The following is a 24,378-nucleotide window of genomic DNA, read 5'->3' on the forward strand; positions in this document are numbered from 1 at the left end:
GGGAAACGTTTAACATCGTTTAATTTGTTTATGAAGTTTAAGAGCTTCCTTTGCCTCATTTCCACTTTTCCGCTAGCTTTCCATTTCATTCTCTTCTTACCTAGTTGTTTTCGTATTGCGGATGTGTTTGTGTGTGTTAGAAATAGTAGAATTCATGCCGTTTCATGCTTTTTTTTTGCTAATTCGGTACCATTTTTCCATTGCCACATTCATGATTTTATTTTGTCCTAATTGTTCTACTCCATCCACACACAACTCATTTCATTCTCACACACTCTAACTCCTTCGAAAGCAAATGTAAAAAAGAAAACAATTAGTAAAACTAAGAAAAAAACCGTACTCTAATCTGTATACGTTGATATATTGTCACCATACACGAAATGATATTGTTCGTTTGGGAAAATAGGTTAAATTTACAACCGGAAACAAATATCACCACCTAACCTTTCGCTCTAAATGAATGTATTTCTTTTTAAGTAACAACATAAAAGAAGATCACCTACGAACATAGAGCAAAAAACAAAACCTTATCCGAATCGTCCGAACATGAAGCTAAACCGTGACTAGAGTTTCATCAAACTGGGATAGGTTCTGTGTCCTTCACAGTAACACATCATTGGTTTTTCTTTCCGTTTTTCCCTTTTGCTTCTCACCATCCCCAACCATATACACACATTCATACACACACGCACACATAACTTGCTTATCGATAAATGGGGTGCGCGTGGTGGTAGTGGTCAGTAAGTTATCAGTAAGGTTCTATAATGGAATTTAACTTTTCGATTCAATTGAAAGAGTCAAAACACAAACGGATGCCTTCCGCGTTAACTAGCGCTACTAACTAAAGAATTGGTTCATTGCCACCACCAGTGGGCTTTCCTGTGTGTCTCGCCCTCACCCCATAAATACGCAGAAGAATTGACGGAATTGCATCAGATTATCGCCAGTAACAATAAATATCTTTGCTTCTATAATCAACATCCGACCCCTCGGTTTTGTTCTGTTTCTGTTCTAATGTAAGCGTTTAGCGATCACGATAGATGTTGCGGTTTTTTTAGTAATGGATGATGAATCGGTTGTGATGACGATAGACACGTGCATCTGCAGCATTAGGAAAAAGCTGCTTCAGAAGAAAGCGCTGTGCAGAAGGAAAAAAAAAAAAAGATTGTTGCTTATTATACAGCAGCTTCTTCAGCCAAATTTTTTCATAATCTTCTCCCGTCTCAACAACGGCAACTAACTGAAGCAGTCCTGATTATTCTTTTTTATACATCTGTCGACGAATTGCAATAAATAGCAGCAAATGTACAAACAGAAATGAATTAGATTAGTACCGGGCTTGGGTTTCGTATTTGTATTTTGTCGTTTGTTTATCATTTACTATTTAATAAATCGTGCTCGCCCACACACATTTCGCAGCGCAATTTTTCCTTCTTTTTCTCCGTTTTTACTGTTCGCTTCTGGTTTCATTCGTACAAGCGAATGTGAATTTTTAAAAAATGAATACTAGCAACCCACCGCTAGTGGCCGCTGCCTGGGAGTAAAAAGGAACAATGAGGAAACAGTGCGATGCGCACTCTGGGTTTTTTTTTTTTTGTTCGATTACCTCCCTCGAAACACACGTACCGAATCACGAAAGAGAACGAAAACGCTGCTATAGCTGGTGGTTTTCCCGCACTGGGGTTTGGATCGATAGATCAGTTAGCGAACCACCGTACACGGGTTCAGTCAAGATGTTTGTACATGTCATCCAGCTGGGGTGCAAAGTAGCTTCGGATCTGTGGCCGCCGGGATTTGTAGGTCGGCGTTAGGAGACCGTTCTGGACTGAGAATGGATCCGGATGTAGATAGATATCTTTGACCTACGGTGGGAAAATAAGAATTAGTTTGTTTGTTTTGTCGCAAAGCAAGAAACGCGATGTGTTGTCCGTGTTCTTACCTGTTCGAAAGATTTCAGTCCAAACTCTTTACCCCACAGAATCATGTCGTTCAGGATGAGCTGCTTGACGTCTGGGTTGTTGCAAAGTACGCTCAGCGTGCCGGGAATGTTGTTCTCCTGGGCCCAGCTCTTGATGACCTCCACGTCCGGGACCACGATCGCTACTATGCAGCTCTGGAAACGACGAGGGAATAAAATACAATTTCATTGGTTATGATTACTACAAAAAAGCTAAGGTTGACTTTTGAAGGAGTTTATAGTTTGAAATCGTTCAATTTTCTCTACCTATCTTAATATTCTTTTATTCTATGTCATGTCTACATCATGAAGTATTACACATTTCTACTCAAGAACTTCGTAGTAGCGGATATGTCTGCTCAAGATAGTATACCAATATCCCCAAATTATTCGAAATTTAATGGTACAGGACCAAACAAAGGTGAGATGCAGCTGTCGAGATGTCCAATGTGATAAGAAGTCTACAGTACTAGATGCTCAAGAAATCATAAAGACATCTTTAGTAAGCCAAGAGCCTTGTTGTGTAGACAGCCATCCCCTTGATACTTGATGAGGAGTTATTCTTCATACTAGTACTAAAACGAATTTTGAGGTACAGCATTGCATATCTAGTAAACTGTTAGCAGCTAAAATCGCAGATTTTTTTAAAAGAACACAACATTAAACTTGCATTCGTACCATTCTAGGCTTTTACGTATGTTAAGGACTCTTGCGGTTATTCCAACCACTAAAAACTGCTTGTTCAAGTTGAAATGAATTGTCATAATTCGTAGAGTGTTTTTCACTTCATATCCCTATCACTATATGGTAATTTTACGATTGACTGATTCTATTTTGTGGATTGTCGTCTAAAATTCCTTTAAAAAATGTTAACGTCCTTGGTTAAAAAGATATTAAAATAAACATCTCGAACAAAAATATTCTTCGAAGCTCGACCTTTCGTATTGTTCGCAACCACACATACCTTTAAGCTTTCGCCATGCACAAACACCTGCTCCACGTACTGGCTGCGAATGTAGGCATTTTCAATCTTTTCCGGCACGATGTATTCTCCCTGGCTAAGCTTGAAGATGTGCTTCTTGCGATCGATCACCTTGAGCGTACCGTTCGGTAACCATTGCCCAATGTCGCCCGTGTGATGCCAACCATCCTTATCGATCGTTTCCGCCGTACGCTGTGGATCTTTAAGGTACCTACAATGAACAGAAATATAAATTAATTATCAACACTTCCCTTTCATAATTGCTCGAAAGGTGACTTACCCAATGAAAACATTCGCTCCTTTAACGCAAATTTCTCCCTGCTGTTGCGACGCGTAATACTCCATCTCCGGTACGTCCACCAGCTTGATCCCGTTGCAAGCGACCGGTGGTCCAACGTGTCCCGAAACGAAGTCTCCCTGCACTGTAAGTGTAATCGGTGCGGTACATTCCGTCTGCCCATAACCCTCACAGATGAGACACCCGAGAGCGGCACGCGAAAACGACAGTACTGCTTCGGATAGCGGAGCCGAACCAACCACCATTAGCCGTAGCCGTCCACCGAAACCTTCCTGTATTTTCCGGAACACCAGCTTGTCCCAGATGCTGTTCCGCCTCACGATACCACGCTTGATTTCGGACTCCTTCGAGCTGAGCGCCATATTTAGCAGCAGCTTCTTGACGGAGGATCGCTGTACCTCGGCAAACACCTTGTCGTACACACGGTTCAGGAGGCGTGGGACGGCTGGCATCAGGGTCGGTTTGAGTGCTTTCAGGTCGTTCGTCAGTTCCTTGATGTCGCCCGAAAAGAAGCCAACAGCACCGCCCATGTAGTAGACACCGTTCTCACAGCAACGTTCCAGCATGTGTGCTAGCGGTAGGAACGACACCATAATGTCTCCGACGCGTGGTCGATGTGGTCCAAGCTGCAGCAGTACCCCTGCTACGCCGGCTAGTACGTTGGCATGTGTTAGCATCACGCCTTTGGGATTTCCAGTCGTGCCGGAGGTGTAGCAAACCGTACAAAGATCGCTCGGTTTGGGCTCTAGCTCGGGATGATCATTAATTGCACCCATTTTCTCTACCTCATCGAATGTGTGTACATCGATGCCGACATTCTTCGCTCGCTGCAGTGTTGCCGGTCGTACCTCCTTGATGGCAACGATTTTGCGCAGTGTTCTGGGGAATAGGAAAATAGGAAACGCATAGGTTATTATTACGAACAGATAATAGGATCCCGCCAATACTTACCTCGGAGCTTTGTCCAGCAGCAGGTTCACCTTCTTGTCGTCCTCCACAACTACCACCTGCATCTCCGTCTGGTCGACGATAAAAGCACACGCATCTGGACCAAGCGTGTCGTACAATGGTACTACTACGAGCGAGTAACAGTAGCATCCCTGCTCAAACAGGATCCACTCGGGACGGTTCTGTGAGTAGATACCGATGAACGTGCTCGGCCCTGGTCGTAATCCTAGCGAGATCAGTCCGGAACCGAAGTTCTTTGCGCGCAGTAGCGTTTCATTGAAGTTCATCCACTGCAAAGAAATTGGACAGATTAGCTTCTCGAACGATCTTGAACATCTTCACTCTTTGTCTCTCTCTCTCTACCTGATATGGTGACTGTAGGTTCTCTCGCCATCCGAGACAAGGTCCATTGTTTGACGAGTAGGCACCCTTCCGAAATGATTGATACAGCGTTCGGATGTCTTCCTCGAGGCAGCCGACATATTTGCCATCCTTTGCCTCCTTGTAGAACTTTGAAACGTGTATCTGTTCCGGACCCTGGTAAAGAGCAAGAAAAGAGACAAATAAAATACGCATCAGAAATCCACTTGTTACAGCTATTAAAGGTTGTAGATCATTTTCTGACAAAGTTTGACAAAGTTCCAAAAAGTTAGACACATCGTTAAGCTCAGCAGATCATTAATTTCCCCAGAAAGAAAAAGGAAGGAAGAGTTCTATTTAAAAGTTTCAAATATGTACTACACAACTACATGTATTGCGGAAGTTTCCCCTTATTTTTGGCCATAAAATCCATTCTTTCAACAGGCAATTTAGTATGATTTGTTGGTTCCTCCTTCTAAAATGGAAGGCGTGACGCGAGTTCGAGATTACCTCATCACCCATTCGTAAGTGGATCGACGATCGGTGTCGGTGTTTTCGTACCGGTCGCCATAATTCATCGTGCAGCGATATTTTTTTTTTAACGCAGTGCATCCACATTTGATCCTCGAGATGATCTACTCAGTGGTATGATCAGGGGCTTCTCTCTTTCTTGCAAGGAACGCATGCTAAAACACATGGTGCGCATTTTAGATGGCCGTGAGCCTATTTTACGGGCGAATGTTATTTATTAAAAACAACAACAAAGATGGCGCGCACTTGAAACCGATGCCATAAATTTTCCACTTTACTGTCGGGTGCAACTTGCCTTCACATGTACGATGACAAACGGTGTAGGAGGGCGATTTTCTACATCTGTTTACCCAGACACAATCCTTTTTCTTGGAGGTACGATACTGGCCTGGACTCTAGACATTGACAGAAAGTAATTCAGCGTCTGCGTCTGATTTTCATAACGATCAAGATCTCAGGGATTTTATGGCTTAAGTCAAACAAGACCCTTGAAAAAGTGGTCTAGTTTGAAACAATTTTACGATTGTTGTTCCAAACATCAAATTTGTCCTCTTTATTGCCTGTCAAAAGACCGATTGTTTGATTACAATCCGCTGTGATCACCATTACAAGCGAATGATTGTATCATTTACCTATAATTCGCTACAACGTCATTCGTTACGCAACCGAGTCTCTCCATCTCGCCACGACACAGCGAGATGTTATTTTTGCAAATGTAATCGTAAGCCAAACATCGTCGGTTTGTTTTACAAATCCCTTTTTTCCGGTCTGTTCCCTTTATTAGTTATAATCCATCAGATGCCAGGTGGTTTCTGAGGGGATGTCATCGGAAATAAACCATACACACATGCCGGCCCTAACCCACATTCTTGTCCGGATTAGTAGTAATCGTGATGACCATTTTTACGAGGTCGATTCTTCCATCATCACGCGACCTAAAAATAACTAAAACAGTCCATTTTTCATAACCTTTTCCAATCACCCCTACATATCGTCACACCGAGTCCGTCATGGTTATTAGCTGCTTCTACGGAGCAGAGAAATGCCGAATAGAAGGGAAAAAGAGGGAAAAAACGCAATGTAAGTGTGGGAATTCTCAGACTTTATGTGATGGGGTGCGCACAGAAGTGAAATTTGGGGAGATGTAACCGGTGACATGCTTCCGGGAGTCCGACATTTCACGGTCACACACGGCGCTACTAGCACCACACTTGTTCTGGCTGGGGTGGCTCGGTTGGTCGAGTGTGACAAATCGGGTGCCAAAAAGGCGATGAGAAAAGAATCTCTCGCGCCTGCTTTCGTGTGTCGTGTTGTGCCATGCCGCCAAAAGCACGGTGTAGTGGTAGTTGCTTCAAAGTTCAAGTTCAAACATATATCATGCACACTTCGATGCCTATTTTACATCCATCTGTATCACGATCGCATCGCCCGCCACCCGATGATCGATGCACATTTCCTTGCGATCAACGAACCCCACCGTTAACGGGGGAGTGATGATGATGCATCAAACTTACAAATCTACTGAGGTTGTCTGGTGATTTATTTAGCGCAGACCGCGTGCATTGGTTCACAGTTTTTATGCTGTCTACCTTGAGTAGTCAATCAAAACTTAGTTCACGCCAGAATATACTAATCTGCGTGTGTCTCTTTTTGTGATGAGGTCGAGTAAGGTAAACAATAATGTTTACCCTGACGGAATGCATCTGATGAACTGGGGAGATGTTCCCGAATAAGAATATGGCAGACGTTGATGACGGTTGGCATCAGAAGGGCATGAAAGAAATATCAGTGACGGATTGAACACAGTCCAACAAAAACAATTGCACTCGATATAGACGTCAACGGTTAGGAAAACGCAAATATTATTGTTTTCAAGAGTAGAAAAACAACATTGCAGGTTTAGTAAATAGGGGCGATGAAGCAAAGGATTGGAAGTCATGAATTATTACGAAGTATTGCTCATAGCAAACGACATATTTGTAGCCCTACCGAGAAGTTTTATGATTTTGATCCTCTGAAAAATTCAATATGATTGAAAAGCATAACGTCTAATTAGAGTTGATCCTCGCTTTGGTCCTGCAGATTTGTACCGGCCTTCATATGGTAGAACTGGGAAACAAATCCTTCAAATAGCTGAGTCGTCAGTCCTGCGGGGGAACAGCAATGGAACTCTGGTCCTGCCGTGTGAAGATCGATGGTGATGTCGCAATACTACCGCGTAGCCATCAAAGTCATGTAATCTTAAACTTCAACTTCAAGAGGTTTTACTACAATAATGGCAAGAGTACTCTCAAGACAAAGCACTTTTATGGTAACAACCGATAAATTAGAACTAAAACTCTCCCTACAGAATAATCCACCCACAGATAGCATCTAAACAAATATCCTTCCACAACAAAACTCACTAATCAATTGTTTATCTCCTGATACGCACATAATTAAAAGACAAAACCCACGTCAGCTTTGCGTAAACTACTCACGTGTGATCACACCCCAAAACAAACATAAATCGATGATACAATTTAGTACGACACCATTAAGTCCAAGCCCTCAACAAGGTGTCTACGTGATCCGTTGTGCGTCCGTTATCGATACCATCTCCTTTCGATGGTCGCGCATTTGTCGTGTAATTATGTAAAATTAGTGTTAACACACCAATCGTTCGGCCATCGTTGTGTGTATGGGGTTGGTAACCAACACGAAACGCAACGATAAATTACCTTCGCAACAAAATTAGTGTACGGTGCCATAATTTACTGTCAAGGTCTTCCCGGCGAGCAACAGTTTCCCGATCCTTCTAGCAGGTCTCTACTCAGTTACTACACACTACCGTGAGCTAGCACAGCACAAAGATGTGATTGACAGAGAAGAATTCACCGGCCAATCTTTGCTTTGTCGAATGAGAAGGAGGACGACGGAGAGCAGAAAAAAAACATCCTCATGCCGTTGTTACGCTAGCCGAGCGAGCTGGCTGTCACCGGCATGAGGATTAATGAGCCTCCTCTTGGAAAGTACTCCCTAGCGTTGCCCGGGGGTTTTTTTGAGACTCTCATGTGACTTACATTTCAGACAAAAAAGCAAAATAGACTCAGAGAACTCGTGACTCGTGATCGAGAAATTCAAGGTTCTTATCGAAGCATGATTAAGGTCAGTGTGATCACTGACCCTCGCTATCTGTTCTGTTCTACGTCTTCTAGTGTTGAAAGGATCGATTAGTGAGCGGTAAGTGTCACGGTCACATGGTAAAATTGCATTTATTTGTTCTTGTCCCTCCACTCAGCAGATGATTATTTACGTACAAACATTCTCATCTCAGCTGGCACACGTACACATTTGGTCACGCGCTTATCTTGCAAGTCTTTCGCTCACCCGTTCTCCTACTCCTCGAGAACGATCCTCAGTACAAAAAGCTAACTCATTTTCCCACCTGTTTTGCCCATGCCCAGCTGGTCTCAATCCCGCGGGTCCGTTGTGAGTCGTGAGCCGCACGATTAATTAAAATACCACACTAAAGTGTACAACACAGTGTGGTTTGTTTTACTTGTGGGTTTGTTTTGATGTTTGGTCAGCCGAAACCGAAGCGTAAGTGGCTTACCCTCGTGCAGTAATGTGCAGCTGTGAGGAAGTTACGAAAATTGTTGTTTTGAGATACATGCGAATGTGTTTTTCGTTTCTTTTTTTCTACTGCATTTTGTTCTTCAACCACATTGGTAGCTAAAGGATGCGCCATGGTAGATATGATGTGTGTGAAAATAATTGCACATTGACTGCGCTAGTTAATCAAGCGATATGATGTTATGGGTGCTTGATGTTTTCCGATGGGAAAAATGAATGTTATTTTTATCACCCATCTTCGAGGGTGAAATGAATTATACACAGCATGGTGTGTTGAGATTTTAAATGGATGGGTTTTAAATTTTGAGACAGCTTAGTTTGTATTAATTGTTTGCATACATAGATTAAATGTAAAATAGCATGAGTATTAGACCGTCCATCATAAAATAATATAAAAATAAAAACGATTGAAAAAAAAAACAAAAAAATTGTAAGAAATTGAAAAAAAATTCTTATTAAAGAGCTTATTGTAGGGATATTTTTTGTAGATTTTTAATTAATATAAGAGAAGATAAAAGTTGCTCAAACTCAGTTCATCGGATATAATTTATTCCACTAATACTACGAAGCTAAATGCAATTTATTCAAGAAATTCAGTTGATGTTATGCTAAATGCCATAGTACAGGCCAACTCGAGCATTTATTGTTTGACATTTATTGATTACATAGTCCACCAGAATACGGCTTAGCTAGACGAAATTGAAGCAGGACATATATCACACGCTATGTTTGCCAGACGCTACATTATAAATTTTAAAGCGGTAAATAAAGAGGGATAGTCAAATGTAAGGTCAGAGCAACGGTAGAAGGAAGAGTGGCACTGTTCTACATACGGCAGGATCTATATTCAAAGCTTACTAGCTTTAAAGGTCCAGTGAGCCATTAGATGGCCGGCGTGATCGAAAAAGCTCGGTTGGGAGGTAAGCTGTAATAGTCTTGAAACAGTAAGCTTAAAATAGAGAGACGAATGTAGCTTTTAAAACTCAAAGCCTCTACAAATAAAAGGAAAAAGCTAAACGTTAACTAGCAAACCGGAGAAATCTAATTAAGGCTAATTCGAGGTTTTTTTCCACAGGTTAGAATGTGTGTAATGATTGCACCATCTTCCTGTATTCAGTGCTAAATAGCGCACAAAGTAAAACATTCTTGCAAGTTGGATCACAATAATATCCCGCTAGCTTAAATCAATCGTAATGTCTTCAAAAGCTCGTCTCTGGTGTCGTTGTGTCGTTGTGGTGTTGGATACAATAAGGATTAGAATCTGATACAGTGCCTAGGTCCGTGTTTCGTTTTTCCGTGCCAGCAATAGTCTGTGTACGAACTATTCAATATAAATTGGAGCTGTCATATTTATTTATTATTTATTATATTCAATTGTTCGCAAACAATGGCTTAACAAAAAATTATTCTTAAATAGTCCTATTGGGAATAGGAGGTAGAGGGTGCTAGGAAGGATTGTGAAGAAAGGAAATAAGATTCAGTAAGACGAACACGAAAGCGAGACAGAGAGACACTATAGTCAACCAGTTAATAGGTGTTGTTGAAGGTCGATAGAGCCCTGATAAAGGAGTCGTTCGAGCCGTAGAAAGTATAGCAGGATGGGATACTTAGAGGAGGTCTATTGCAAAGGTGACGAGTAGGGGCGTAAAGATTGGGAAGATTGAACCCAACCCCAGAGAGACTTCACGCAGAGAGAGTTCCGGATTTTGGACGATCAGGCCCAGCGATTTGTTAGCTTTGCTGATAACATAATCGACGTGGGTGTTGAAAGAGAGTGTCTCGTCAAGCCACACACCTAGATACTCGCATCACAGAGGGTGTAACTGAATGAGATCACAGGGGATCTGACAAACGAAATCACGCAACACTTGTTGGGACATACGCCCAGGTCGTTCTTACCAGGCACCACACAGAGAAGGAATCTAGGAAGGTTTGCAGGGTACAAAAGTCAACGGACGAAGATACAGGAAGGGAGGATAGAGCTACAGTCGTTAACAAATAAGGTAAATAGAAGAGGACTAAGGACACTACCTTGGGGATCTCCTGAGCAGCCTACGAAGGTGACGGACGAGCAGGACACTTTGACTCTATACACTATGTTACAAAGGAAGGACGAAAACCAGGACAGTAACCGACCTCTGTTCCCGAGTCTTTCGAGTTGATGTGTAACACGCAAACTAAAATTGTTTCACCAAAAAAACCCTCAAAGACAACATGTTTCAACGGCTAAAGCCGTTGAAAGTCATTAGTAGAATTCTTGAACATCCATTGTTGCGATCGTTAGGCACTAACGGCTTCACATCGTTAGCCTACATCAAGAAACAGGAATCGGAATATAAGTACGACATTGTTAATATGAAACAGGAACAGGAGTGGACCCAAAATTTGATTAAAAAGGCCTGTTCGTGTATCACACTACATTTGCGAATAGACTTGTAAGATTTTAACTAGATAAATCTTCCCGAGAGATACAAAAACCAGTGAAGAAACATAGATTCAGATGATCTCCTCCTGGAATTATCGATGAAACTTAAATTAATCGGATTATCGCCAAGGATTTTAACAATATATTCCAAATCAAGCGTTGATAAAGTTGAGTCAAAAAAGTCTCGACTGGCCGGTAATTCTCGAAGTTGTAGAGCCAAAGAAGAAAAACAGGCTAGCCAATAATGATTTATTTATATTTCAGTATGACGGCTCTCCATCGTTTTGTCGCAAGAATCAATTAGACGTTTAAAAACTATCCCCGATCGCTTTATAATCAAAGCATTATGTTTCCTACTCTAAAAACAAATTAAGCATACGTTTCATTGGCGTTGGCCCCTATTCTCAAACATCAAATAAACTACTTGTTGACTAAACATGACACACAAACAGCTCTGTATTTACTATCCTACGTGTCATGTAACATAACACCAACCCATCAACACATCCATTCAATATTCCACAAATAACAAATACCATATTCATTTCAGTAACATTATTTGAAAAGCAAACGAGCACGACCCGTTAATTACCCTTTTCGAAAGAAATGACCCACTAAACTATGCTACCTCAATCACCGTAATGTGATACCCACCGAAACGCCCCGGATGACCGTTGGGGGGGACATGTTTATTTTTCCTAACGACACACCGGCACCGAAAACGAAGCATCGCTCCCCATTCCCGATACTCGATTGTGTTGTTGCACAGTTATGTCAGCCATAATTATACAGAAAGACCTTTTCGATCATCCCCCAAAAAATTACAACCCACACAGAGGAAAATTTAAATATCAACCTTGTAACAAGAGTCAGACCGAATGCTTAATTATCCGCATCGTGTGGCCGAACTGTTCCGGGCACAAAATGTGCATCACATGATCAGTGATCCCCTTACCCTGCGTTTTGTACAGTACCGAGCAGCACTACCCGTGCCGGGTTGATGGGTGAGTGAGTTTTCCTTCATAAATTTTCCACGCACTAATGGAGGCGCTTGAGACGCCCAACCCTTTCCCAAGGTTGGTTGGAAAGAATTGGCCAAACATTTCGCCAATTCTTAGTTTCCGTGTGGAGATTTTGTTCGCAGAGTGCAATTTTCGAAAAGGAAACCATCTTGCTGATAGCATTTCCGTTTTTTTTTTTAATGGACGAATGTGCGTCACGGTGCTTAATGAAACATTGAAGCGAATTGAAATCGAGCGTATGGAAACTTAGTTTCACGTGGGCGCAGTGATCTTTCATTATACGATCGATTAGTGTTCTTTGGGATCTTTTGGGTAAACGAACAATTTTTATCATAATTTTATACCTGATTTTTGTACGATTGCCCAGATCAAATAGAGTGAGAATTTCATCAAATTAAATAAATATATTGGAAGCTCTTAAAATCCATTATCTACCAAAGCGATCTCTAATCGAGATTACCTTAAGGATGTCACTCTGAAAGCTGGGATTTATCGGTAACCGGACCGGTTCCTGTGAACCACAGCATGACATTTTGTAGCCGTGTTTTCGTTGCGCTGATCGTTCCACTCAGTAACAGTTAACAGTCTCCGCTGCAAAGCAGTTTTCAGTTGCACTTTAGCACATCCAACCCTATCCCGGGTTCGGCTCGCTGTACCACTCCTATATCCTTGAGCTAATATGTTCAACCCCACCGAACGTACATCATCTCATCAAGCACGAAAAATTGGGCTAGCTCACCGTGACGGATCGGTTGGATCATAATAATTTTTCAACCTTCGTCACCACCACCACCTCTACCGTTTCACCACTCGGACACTCAGCGACGTACGTGAATTTGATCGGATCAGCTCATACGACTTGAACGCGTTGTTGTAGGGTGTAACTCTTTTCCGCAGACTAAAACTACCACTGCGTTCACCACACTAAGCTCGGATGGGAATAATATTTTTGCTGCTATTTTAAACCAAACCACTACCACACCACACAATTTAACGAAAATGTCACAAAAACTAGCTTCTTTTGAAAAAAAAAACTTCAATAGTTACGACGCATTTAGAAAAAAATATAGGGAGACAACAATTTTATCCCTGAGGGTTTTTGTGTATCATAGAGTGTACGCAAATTGCTTGTTAAACGCAAATTAATTAAGTCAAACCCTTTGATGTTGAATATGTTTCACTTTTTCGATTATCAAAACCTTTCACCTTAACAGATCGTAAGATCGCCTCTAAAACGATCATCAAAATTCACACATTTAAAAGAACACTTCACCCACGATCACCCTTTTTCTCTATTGTTGTTTTGGTGGTCTTTAGCAGAGAGGTTAGATATATTTATTTTTATCTGCACTGTTTCACACACCAAATGCAACCCAATGTTAAGGACACCGGCGCGAGAAGATCGCGCGCTCTCTACAACACTAGAGACACACACGAGACGTCTACCGACGGCAACGGTTTCTAGTTCACTGACCAAAGCGGGCACATAAACGGGCAAGATCGCACTCTTAAAGGTGGCGTCGTACGCGTCTTTGCTCCTGCGCGCTGATCACCAACACACAGACACACGCAGGGACTAAATTTTTCTTGTGCTTGTCTTTACTCAAAGTCGATCATCATCTTTACACAAAAGAGGATTTTCCTGCCTAACCTGGTTTTGCGGTGAATAAGGATGGGCACATGAACGACAGTTAAATAAAACCTTTGGAATGTGCTCTTTAAGTGCACGTCATAACATTATGATGTATGGGTACACAGAGCGGCTAGGTGAAGCAAATCGTACCAGGCTGATGGTGTGTACGAGCGAATGAAGTTTGAGCCAACGCAACATGGGGACAAATGATGATGCAATGTAGCTTTGTGTTTGGCTCGTGGGTAGCCATACACACACAAAACAGACATTTATGATCATTATTGTGAAATAAGTTAAACCAAATTTCACTGCTATCTCAGGTGCTATCACAAAAATGGCAGCAATTATCACAAGCGCGTCGTATTTCATACTAAAGCTGCAATTAGGATATCATGTGCAGACATTTACGTATTGATGATGTCATTTTTTGGTGTCGGGAAATCATCTGCAAATATCAATAGCTGTCATCAACAGCAAATCGTTTGTTGCTACATAGGTTAGGAACAAAGTGTATTCAACGCTGTTTAAAGTTAAGCCCTTTAATTTCTAGAACCAGTGGCGGATCAAGATCTTTAGATATCCTAGGCGGCATATATGCAGGGGGATGACTTCATTGCTGAAGAGGAGGGGGAGAGGTCTTTTGAAGAGGCCCCTAACACGAGGCTCTTATCTCCGTTAGTGGGGCTTTTATCTCCATCAGCTGCTTGGGTTCTAGGCGACCGTCTGTTCTACCCACCGGTAGATCCGCTACTGTCTAGAAGATTGGAATTTTGCCTTTAGTTTTGGTTATTTGTTCACACTTGGCACAATTCCTCGGTTCAAGAAGATTTGTCAAGTATTTCAAAATGTATTTTTCCAGGCAATTTGAAGCAATATTATGTACAAACAAATCTGCAACCCCCATTATCAAGGATACAAGCTTTTAACTGAAAAGTTCTGTTCATAAGTTGCAGAAAATATAATTTAACCATGTTATTAGCCATACAGGAATTTCGTTCCACGTAAAGAAATTGTACAATCACTTTGGGGAATGTTTCAAATGGATAGTGGAACATTTGAAGCTTGAGCCTGAACATCTGGGAAGGAAATTGGGTTTGGTTTAAAGGAGCTACACCCTTTCGAACGGATCGGTATGGATCGGCGTACTGATGGAAACAAACTGTTCGACCATATGTGTTAAACTCATCGGAGTTAGGTGTTTCCACCTGTTGTTGGACAAACAGTATGACCGTCATTCATTGGTCGAGGGCATCTCCGAATCGTTGGAAGACCTTCGTCGCCAACATAGTGTCAGAGATTCAACGATTGGCAAGTAATTTCGTGTGGAAACATGTTCCTGGAGTAGACAACCCTGCGGATGCAGTGTCCCGTGGGCATTGGCCAAAGGAACTGTTAAATGATCACGTGTGGTGGTATGGCCCGCAACAGCTAGAGATTCCAGAGAAAAATTAGCCGGAGTTTAAGGACTAATGCTATGTTGAGGGACAGCTACTTGGGCCTAACCAAGGACGTGAGCCGAAGTCGATTCAGTAGTGTTAGTTTAGCTAGTAAGGATTATGTTGTTACCATTTAGCCCTCTTCCGTTTCAACCGCTGTGCGAGTCGAATGTGTACCTCTCTGCTATTAGGTTATCACAAAGAATATGTTTAATTTTACCTAAAGCTCAGCAGAAATTCTACAGCACATTATAATGTTCCGCAGTTTGGTTGCAAATCATCCGCAACTGATTGCAAAGTTTTACAACGTGTTAGGAAAATTCCAATCCATTTGAGAAATTCCAGTGAAGCATTCAAAAGATTCACCAAATGGCTCAAAACCCTGCATAGCTGTTAATTTTTAAAATGATACTATTTCTATCGAAAATGGACACTAAAAAACAACTTAAATAATCTTTCCTAAAGATCTTGGGACGTTCTATTTCAAATAAAGTTTACAATATTCAATATTAAATTTAAATATTAAAAAATCAAACTCACTGAACTACATCCATAACCTATACAAAATCGTGTTCCTTCTTCGTTTCTCTCATTATAATGTATTTACCTTGAATCGTTAGACAAATACATTTATCTACCGACGTCAGTACACGTGTATTTCAAGTAATCAGTCAGACCATCAAACACGGTATCCTCGCTGAACTACTCACACTGAAAAACCCGCTCCTCATGGTCACTGTCATACCCGTGTATGTCAGTCTTACCCCACCCGGTACACGGGGTATGTGCAATATTGATTTCCCACAGCACATCTGGTCCGGCTCACCTAGCACCCCATATTGAACTACTCGAATATGGGTTCAAAAATAAATTACCATCATTTCGCAGCTTTGAAACAATTATTTGCTCGTTTCCTGCTTGCTTCGACACATCGAAAAAAAAAAAGTCTTAAAGCTACAGCTGCAACATTTAATCGCAAACATGGCGCAATCCTATTTTTTGCCAATATTGGCAAATAAACGTTTTCCTGCAAACACGATCACGAAATTCGCAACAATCCAATGCATTGGCGCCTGTTGAGTATTTACCCGCGAAACGAGACTTCAGCGTTATATGAGTATTTATAGATTAATTAATAAGATCAACATTTTCCCCCATTCCAACGCGCCTGTCAAGCACGGGTGCGAAAAAAATGTTTCAATAACCCCAAACCGATCGTCAGTCCAGATGCTACTCGCACTACCCATCAACGCATTAAAAAGTAACTGCTTGTAAATATTTGATTATGGCTTCCGTTGTGGCTTGTTAGTTGTAAGCTAATTCGTAATACTGTTTCCCTTCGATGACGTGCGAAGGAAAAAAACAGAACTAATCCGGCGCGGGGTTCGAGAGTTTGATATCTGTGGCGCACCAGGCGCCTCCATCTGCATGATGTTTAATCGGTCGAGGTCGTTGAAAGAAGCAAACAAACGATCGTGCCCGCCGATCGTATCGTATCGGCTTGCTCTTATCCGTACCGTTTCATTGGAAGCAGTTAAAGCTAAAGTAGCTCATTAATTTAACAACCCCCATCGCCAGACGCTTCTTTAGCGGCAGTGTCAGTACTAGTCCCAGGGGCAGGAGGATGGTTTCTCGAGCATAACTAAACATTTTCATCCTACAGTAGCGCAGCAGTGCGCTTGACTGCTTCTCTACAAGCTGACTAGCCGGACAGAGCGCGCGCGTGTGTGTGTGGCTGCGTGTGCTCATTTGTCTGCACCTTTTTCTTGGTGCTATTCTTAGCTGATAGCAGATTTTTACAAACAACAACGCAAATAACACCCCGCACACGCACACATTCCCTCACACATATCGACACATATGTCGGCCTGTCGGCTGAAGACTAAAACGGACAAGAATAGTGTCGGAGAATCTATTTATGATTCGCGCATTAGGCTGATGATGGCACACAAACACACACCGCCTTCGCCACGAGTGACGCCGCCGACAAGAATCGACACCCATCCCGAGCATCGTGACGTCATCGGTCGGTGGATCATGTGCTTTTGCTGTGACGATACTTACCGGTTCGATTGGACATTGGTTATCTAGAGGCACTAGCGGTTTCTCCGGTACAGGTCTGGTTGAGTAGTAGTATGTGGCGGCGGCTGCTGCTGCTGTCAGCGCAACGACACCAGCCGTACCACCCACATACTGCAAATTTTCCTCGATTTCATCAACTGTAAGGAGAAGGGGGCAGAACAGAAAGAAGGAATCAGTAATTGAGAAATGCCAACCGCTTTACCGCGGAACGAAAAGAAAAATCAAATAAATCACATCGCCACACACACAAGAAAGTCGATCAAAGTATAATATGCGCCTAAAAGTATGCAATGCGCGTACATATATATTGCGGTAGCGCACACGTTAACCCTCTGAAGCGTTTGTACAGTAATAAGAATGAAATTAAGAGCATTCGTTGTAATTTTACTTAATTTAATTTTAATACGAAAAATGAAAAGCTGATCAATAATCACATCTACAAACCCTTCAGCACATTCAATTACCATTAGCTGTTTTATTGGTGCAACTGATACAATTTTTTTTTTTTAACAAACACAAAGTTTATCTTTTGAAAGATGAAGTTGAACTTTTCGCCTTCTCTGATCAAAACAAATCTAAAAAGTATTTTTTTATTTAATGAAGCAATGAAGAGTTTCTAGAATTATATTCGCCAGTTTATCAACTGAGTGTTCATAAATCAAGCATCAAATTATAACACCGATTTTTACATCTCCTTCATACATTTTAGTTTTGATTTTTAGATTTTACCCAATGACTCGATTATATCAGATTATTTTCGATTGATAATACAGCGATCAGCTGTCGTGCTTAATGCAATAATTAAATAATAATTAATAAATAAAAAAAACATATCCCCGTCCTATCTGACAGTTCGTCCAGACGGTACTGCTGGATTATAAAAAAAAATTAATTTAAAATTAAATAACATCCAATCCATCTTATTTTAAACGAATATTAGGGAAGTGTTCGCCACTGTAAAATGAAGCAACAAGCCGTCAATAAACAAATACACAACAATTATTACAAACATATTCGGAACATAAATGAGTAGTTCATTTGAATATTTTTTTTTATAGCCAGACTTGAAGCTGTCGTTGATGAAACATTCTAAAATGTTTAATGTAAAATCTGTACGTTGTCTTAACATGTATGATAGAATTCATGTTTTGATAACAATTATTTTTTCTACAAAAGCACTAGGTTACATCGATATAAGTGTTTCAACTTCCTCTCATAACACTTACGCTTTACGTAAGTAAACAATCTACCTCTTTCTGTACCTTTTTTACGAACTACACCAAATCAACACTCATATCACAATCAAATTGTGATAACGGAAGGCTTCACTTTCGGGTCTTGTACAATTACATAAACTGTTCATACCGCCCATGCTTCACATCATATATCACAGGAAAGCCTTCGTGCGCTTATCAAAGGTACCTCACAATGTTATTATTAAACCATGCAAAGGTGAACCAATTGGGTAACTTTTTTTTTTCTTCTTTTCCTTCCTTATCGTGCCTTCACAAACAAAAAAACTGCGGTAAGATTATCGATGGACATAAAAATACTGGTTTGAAACGGCATGATGTTTCAGTTTTTAATCATTTACCAAAAGAGTGACTCGCATGATTTGAAACAACAAATTCACACACAGTTCAATACTGCTAACACACCTTTGAAGGCATTCGATTGACTTTCCATCATCACAACTGAGGGGAAAAAACAACAGAAATTCCAGATTGTGCACGGAGTCACCATTAGCTGCTTGCTAATCGGTACGGCTCGTGCGACCTGGTCAACTTCCAATAAGACACAACAGCTTCCCTGTGTCTAATATGTCTACAGCTCACCATAACCGGCATCGAACGAGGCCGGTTTTGAGAAGCAACCCAACACGTGATCCGCTCGGAGCGCACTTTAGAAGCGAAAAGAAAAAATGAGTGGTGCGGTGAGTCAGTTTACATTTTTTGCAACGAAAATTAAATATTTACATAAAACTCTACACGCGAAGGCAGACGCCCAACGGTTTGAGAGCATTTTCTAGGTTAAAACATACATACGTACAACAATATTTTAAAACACAACAGGCACAACATGCAACACAAGATCTTTACCGCAGGTTTTGATGAACTTCAACATTGTGTGGATCAACGATTTTCTCTTCCTGGTTGGAAATAAATCGTTCCCTCCTTCTTTTTCTCTTTATCACTGTATGTTTCGCTGCTTGTTGCAAACACTGTTTACTTTCACTTCACACTAGCGTTTTCGAAAGAGACGTTAAACACTTTCTGAGCAAGATTGCTCTCGTGAGCTGGGAGTTGAGAGTAATTTTTCCAAGCGTGATCTCGCCAAGCGATGCCGGGCAGGTTAGATGAGATCAGCTTTACCGGAGTTGAGGTTTGGCGGAAAAGTGTAGCAAGAGGGAAAATCACATAAAAATGCACACTTAAATATCACATACAGGCACGTACACATACACACGCGCGCGGTCTCTTAAAGAGTTCACAGCACACGAACCAAGGGTTTGGTGAACGGGTGGTGGCCACAAAACACCACCAGCAACTGAGTACTGACTGTTGCGTACTGCCGAAGTGAGTCTGGCGTTTGTGTCTAGCGAGTCATGCGTCTGCTACTGTGAACTCTTCGGCAAATGGTTCGAGACGATACGGAGGGCTAGTGCTAGTGGGTAGAAGGCTGTTGGTGCAGTCATGTTTTCCCCACTATCAACCCCGTTCCCTCACTTCGACGATGCTTGTGTATGTGTGAAAGATAAGCGGTGTAATTTTTCATGATTACGCTGGCAAAAATATGTATTTCCCTCATCGAGAACCAAACGCTTCTAATTACGATGACCCACCTCAACATAGCCTTCCTCGCCGAGTGCTGGAAAAAAAGCAGCTGACCTGCCCTCAACTAACACCCACCCCGTGGATGGATTAGTGACAGTTTGCGGTCACGCGTGGTCACCCTCACACACCTTTGCCGGTGTGCGCAACTTATGTCGCACGTCACAGGTTTCGATCTCGCTTTTTTTTCTGTTCCGTAAACATACACACACGGCTAGCAGTGATCGCGATTTTCCCATCGGCGACTGCGCAGACTCATTTTGCATCTTGGAGGGCGAAAGATCAGGAAGCCGCACGAGAGAGATTCACCCTCAGCGACAGTTATAATAATGCACGAGGTGAACGATCGGTCCGGCTCCTGGTCAGGGATGTTTACAAGCGTGTCGTACTATCGATAACATGTTGGCGCACCTTCTCACCCATAATTTATAGGGACAAGGGTGAAAAAAGTAGCGCAGATATTCTTATCACTAGAGAAAATAATGGCAACATAAAAGAGAGGAGAGTTGGGGGAATGTTGATCTTTCGCGCGTTTGACGTACGAATTTTCGATTGGGTTGTAGGTTGAGAGAAGCTCACGGATCATGTGAGTATTTATTTTATTCGACCTACAAACAATCATTTTAATATCGACATGGTTGTCTTTTCCCTACTCTTTATGGCATCACTTAAGAGTTGGGATTCAATCGAGAGAGAAAAAAATGAAATTAACAAAATTAATACGCCTAAAGATATGTGATATACTCTCCAAATTATTCCTTTTTATCTCATTTAAATCTCTACTCCCGTAAGCGTTATAATAATAATAATAAAGAAAAACAAAGAAACGATTAACACATACTATTAACAAAGAATATTGTAAGTAACCAAAAACAAGGTTTCATTAGTTTAATTATGCATCAAGATCTGGCTTGAAAAATTTTAAAATTAAACTAAAAATTCTGTATTGCATACTTTTAGGCGTTCTTATTTTCAGGACCTAAATTTGGCTTAACAAATTGTACATTTTCAAAACAAAAAGACACACAAATTTGAACAAAACCAGTTCAGTTCCAGTGCCAGTGATCGAGCTCTGAAACATTTGGCCGTATCTTTTTCCCACAAGATGATGATTCAATCCATATATTATCCAAACAATTTGATCCGTCACAAGTGATTCTTCGCTTGGCATTTCATGATTCACGAGTCCATGACTAGTCTTTCTCGTACAGTTTAATTTCTATCTCCATACCATATACAAATAACTCCTAATACAACGAGCAACGTGTTGGATCTTTTGCAATAAAAAAACCAACAAAATATATTCCGCTTTTATGTCAACCGTTTCATTCATCACCAAAAACGCTTTAGAATGTCAATCACAGAATCATACGTATTCAGCGAGCGTTCCTATCGTCAAACGAATCGGACGAATAATTAAACCTATATCGGGTCCATTATTTCTACATTACGCTTCCCACTACCACCGACCGATACCCTAAGAGATATCGTGAACGCATTTTAATGAACACCCCTTACTCCCAAATCGGTTCATCGCATTATAAATCCTTGACCTTGCTGATAATACCACCAATAACTCTGCGCAATCCGGCACACGAATGTACCTTCCCACTATCGAACAAAAAAAAAAAAAAGAAATTGGTGGACTTATCTGATTATAAATCTGTTCCCATAATCCACTTCATTGTGTTCACCGTTTTTAGAATGATGTGGCTAATTTTAAAGCCACAAACAAAAAACGCGGGGACCTCTGATTACATAAAATTGGAAACATATTTACGCAACCCTTCGTAATCGACCGGAATAAACCGGAAAAATGAAGGCTTGGTAACGTCATCTAAATGCGTCAGGGAAAGAAATTTCTTTCCAACATGCCAGCTCCTGTTGGTGCAGGCATTGATTTGTTTCGATCCATACCCGAGCCTACGCAGCTTAATCTTTACGTTTTTATGGCTGAATTAATCTCACTTCCCTTGCTAACGGGACGCCTAACCGAGGGAACCCTTTTAGCGCCGATATCGCGTTGCTAAGCGTTTTGATTTTTTTTAATGATTGTAGCTCATGCCATTATCCCATCCGTGCGTAGTGATATGACGTCTAATACATGAGCTTTGCGGTGGTGACTTGAAGCATTTTGCTATTGTGTTTGAAGCCAGTTTATCTACTTTTCTTTTAATTCTCAGGATATGGTAGCTTAGTGTGCCTGCACGTGTCCGTTTCATGTGGATAATTAGGAAAACATGCTTTAAAGCGTGTAAAATTTGATTGAAAAATAAATTCGCATTTTATAGACTTAAAAAGCGAGGTTTTTCAAGTTTTTCAATTTGTTATCCTCTGATTCTCCTTGGTTTAATCCTTCAATCATAAACTGTTCTAATTCTCTTGTTTTCTGTTTTTGTTTTACTTTGTTATATTTTCATCAATCGTTTTCCTTTAACTTAAAGAACTTCCTTTTTTTAGGAAGTTTTTGTAAATTGTAAAGTTCTTTTCTTAGTTTTCTTCAGATTTTCTTCAGAATTCAATTGAATCCCGTTTCTTTTTTTAAGATTTCAGAATTTTAATTAAAAGTGTAGCTAGATCTTCTTTTTATCATATTTGGCAAAAGTATTTTGTTATACATTGTAATAATTATACTTATAGAACATTGTTATCTCTTTATACGAATTCTTTTACTATAATTTTTTATCAAAAACCGTCTATAGCTGTCGAAAATTGTCAATCAGATTCTAAACACATTAACACAAAGAACTTTAATAGACGTAGAGTAGGAACTTCTCCAAACAACAATCCATTTCTAGTGTGCATAGTTCATACTATGTTCAAGATAGTAACATAAACATTAACATTAAAATGTTGCACTTGGAGCATAATCTAAAAGTACTTACAAAATCCGGTTGTGTTGGACATGATGGTAGTCTTTGCTGATTTCAACCACGTCAGGAAACTATTCGGTACTAAAAACATTCACTTTCACTGTCCTCCTCGCCCCAAAAAGAAAATCTTACGCCAGGGGAAACGGAGCACGCACTTTAAAACGATCCACAGCGTACCTCTCGAACTTCAGCCCCTGCAGCTCTTTAAACCGTATCGATTCTTTCTAACCCCTCACAGACCGGTGTCCAAATGGATTGTAGCTGTTGCTCTTACGGCGGGTATCACTTGAACTGCAAGATGGTCACCCACTTCTTCGGTTTCGCGCCACAACAGCACACTGTTTTGGGGTTGGTAGGGCTTTTGCACACCACACCACTAGCACAATGCCCCGCAGTTTGTTTCCTTCTAGGGGGACTTCAGGCTTCGAAGGTGCACTTTTGCACAACAAGCTCACACAGACGGACAAACAGAGCCACTCGTCAAAGTTGTTCTACAAATGCAACTTTCCTCGCTGGCACTGTAGTGGGTAGCAGCATGTTTCTTTACGTGTATTGAACCGCCGGGAACTTCATGTAATTTCTCTCTTCGTGCAAAACACTCTCACACACTAGCGCTCACTCTCACTACTTACATCGCTTTACATTATTATGATTTTTGCAACACTTGTCCACTGGTGCTACTGTCTGAATTTCTCAGGCCCCGATAAACCATGAACCATGGGCCACACTGGAGGGATCACTGCAAAACAAACACAAGATAAGCGACATTAACCCACTTGGCTTATCAAATTTGCTCTCGACTGTTTGCCGCTGTGGACGTTAATAAACAAACCAAGCCCTTTTGCTCACGTTACAGTACAATCTGTCCACTGTGAAGCGCAGACACATCCTACGGCGCGCAACACAAAGGATCGACTGATCGCGTGATCGCGTGTTTAATTGTCGCAGTGATGGCGGAGCGCCATCCGTCACTTTTATCACGCCTTTGTGTCGTTGTGCGTCTCACTGCCTAGACCGCTTCCAGCTATGGGCCAAACGAAGCAACCCTAGAAAGGAGCCGATCGCACGTCTCGGATGTTTTGTTCTATTCCGAGTCTAGAATAAAGAATCTTAATCATGCCAGCCACGTACAGGAGATTCCTCGATGTGACGAAATTCCGCAACGTCATTCCGAATCGGGAGAATCGTGTCGCGTTGACAGTTGCTATAAAACTAACTTGAAATGTCACCGTTGCAGAACGAACCTCCAGAGAACCATCCAACAACGATCCTAAACCAATATCAACCTTTGCCTAATGCAACAACCGGTTCTTATCGAAATAGTTGCACTCATCGCATGGTGCATTTGCATAATCAAAAATTTTTGCGAAAAAATTCCAATATTG

At 41.2% G+C, this 24,378-nt stretch overlaps 1 protein-coding gene across 3 annotated transcripts; it reads right to left on the reverse strand.

Annotated features, from left to right (window-relative positions):
• Nucleotides 1-1,663: 1,663 nt before the first annotated feature.
• Nucleotides 1,664-23,112, reverse strand: LOC126567944 (long-chain-fatty-acid--CoA ligase 6). 3 transcript variants are annotated; one of them, XM_050224319.1, is made up of 8 exons: nucleotides 23,006-23,112; nucleotides 17,272-17,426; nucleotides 4,549-4,722; nucleotides 4,189-4,475; nucleotides 3,220-4,116; nucleotides 2,922-3,150; nucleotides 1,940-2,113; nucleotides 1,664-1,862 (listed from the first exon to the last, which is right to left on the reverse strand). In XM_050224319.1, exons 1-8 carry the CDS (start codon nucleotides 23,082-23,084, stop codon nucleotides 1,725-1,727), a joined length of 2,133 nt encoding a protein of 710 aa, XP_050080276.1. In that variant the 5' UTR covers nucleotides 23,085-23,112; the 3' UTR covers nucleotides 1,664-1,724. The 3 variants fall into 3 exon arrangements, with proteins under 3 accessions (XP_050080276.1, XP_050080277.1, XP_050080278.1); XM_050224320.1 differs by lacking the exon at nucleotides 23,006-23,112 and adding an exon at nucleotides 19,389-19,466; XM_050224321.1 differs by lacking the exons at nucleotides 17,272-17,426; nucleotides 23,006-23,112 and adding an exon at nucleotides 12,599-12,711.
• Between the last annotated feature and the right edge of the window lie 1,266 nt (nucleotides 23,113-24,378).

This window comes from Anopheles maculipalpis, chromosome 2RL (assembly GCF_943734695.1).
Source record: "Anopheles maculipalpis chromosome 2RL, idAnoMacuDA_375_x, whole genome shotgun sequence".
Classification (NCBI taxonomy): domain Eukaryota; kingdom Metazoa; phylum Arthropoda; class Insecta; order Diptera; family Culicidae; genus Anopheles; species Anopheles maculipalpis.

Excerpts from the sequence above, each read along its gene's own strand:
- LOC126567944 (XM_050224319.1), bottom strand. The coding sequence starts at position 23,084 with ATGTTTTTAGTACCGAATAGTTTCCTGACGTGGTTGAAATCAGCAAAG. Across the intron at positions 4,117-4,188 it reads CTGCTGGACAAAGCTCCGAG|AACACTGCGCAAAATCGTTG; the intron begins GTAAGTATTGGC and ends CCTATTCCCCAG. Across the intron at positions 3,151-3,219 it reads GGAGCGAATGTTTTCATTGG|GTACCTTAAAGATCCACAGC; the intron begins GTAAGTCACCTT and ends TGTTCATTGTAG.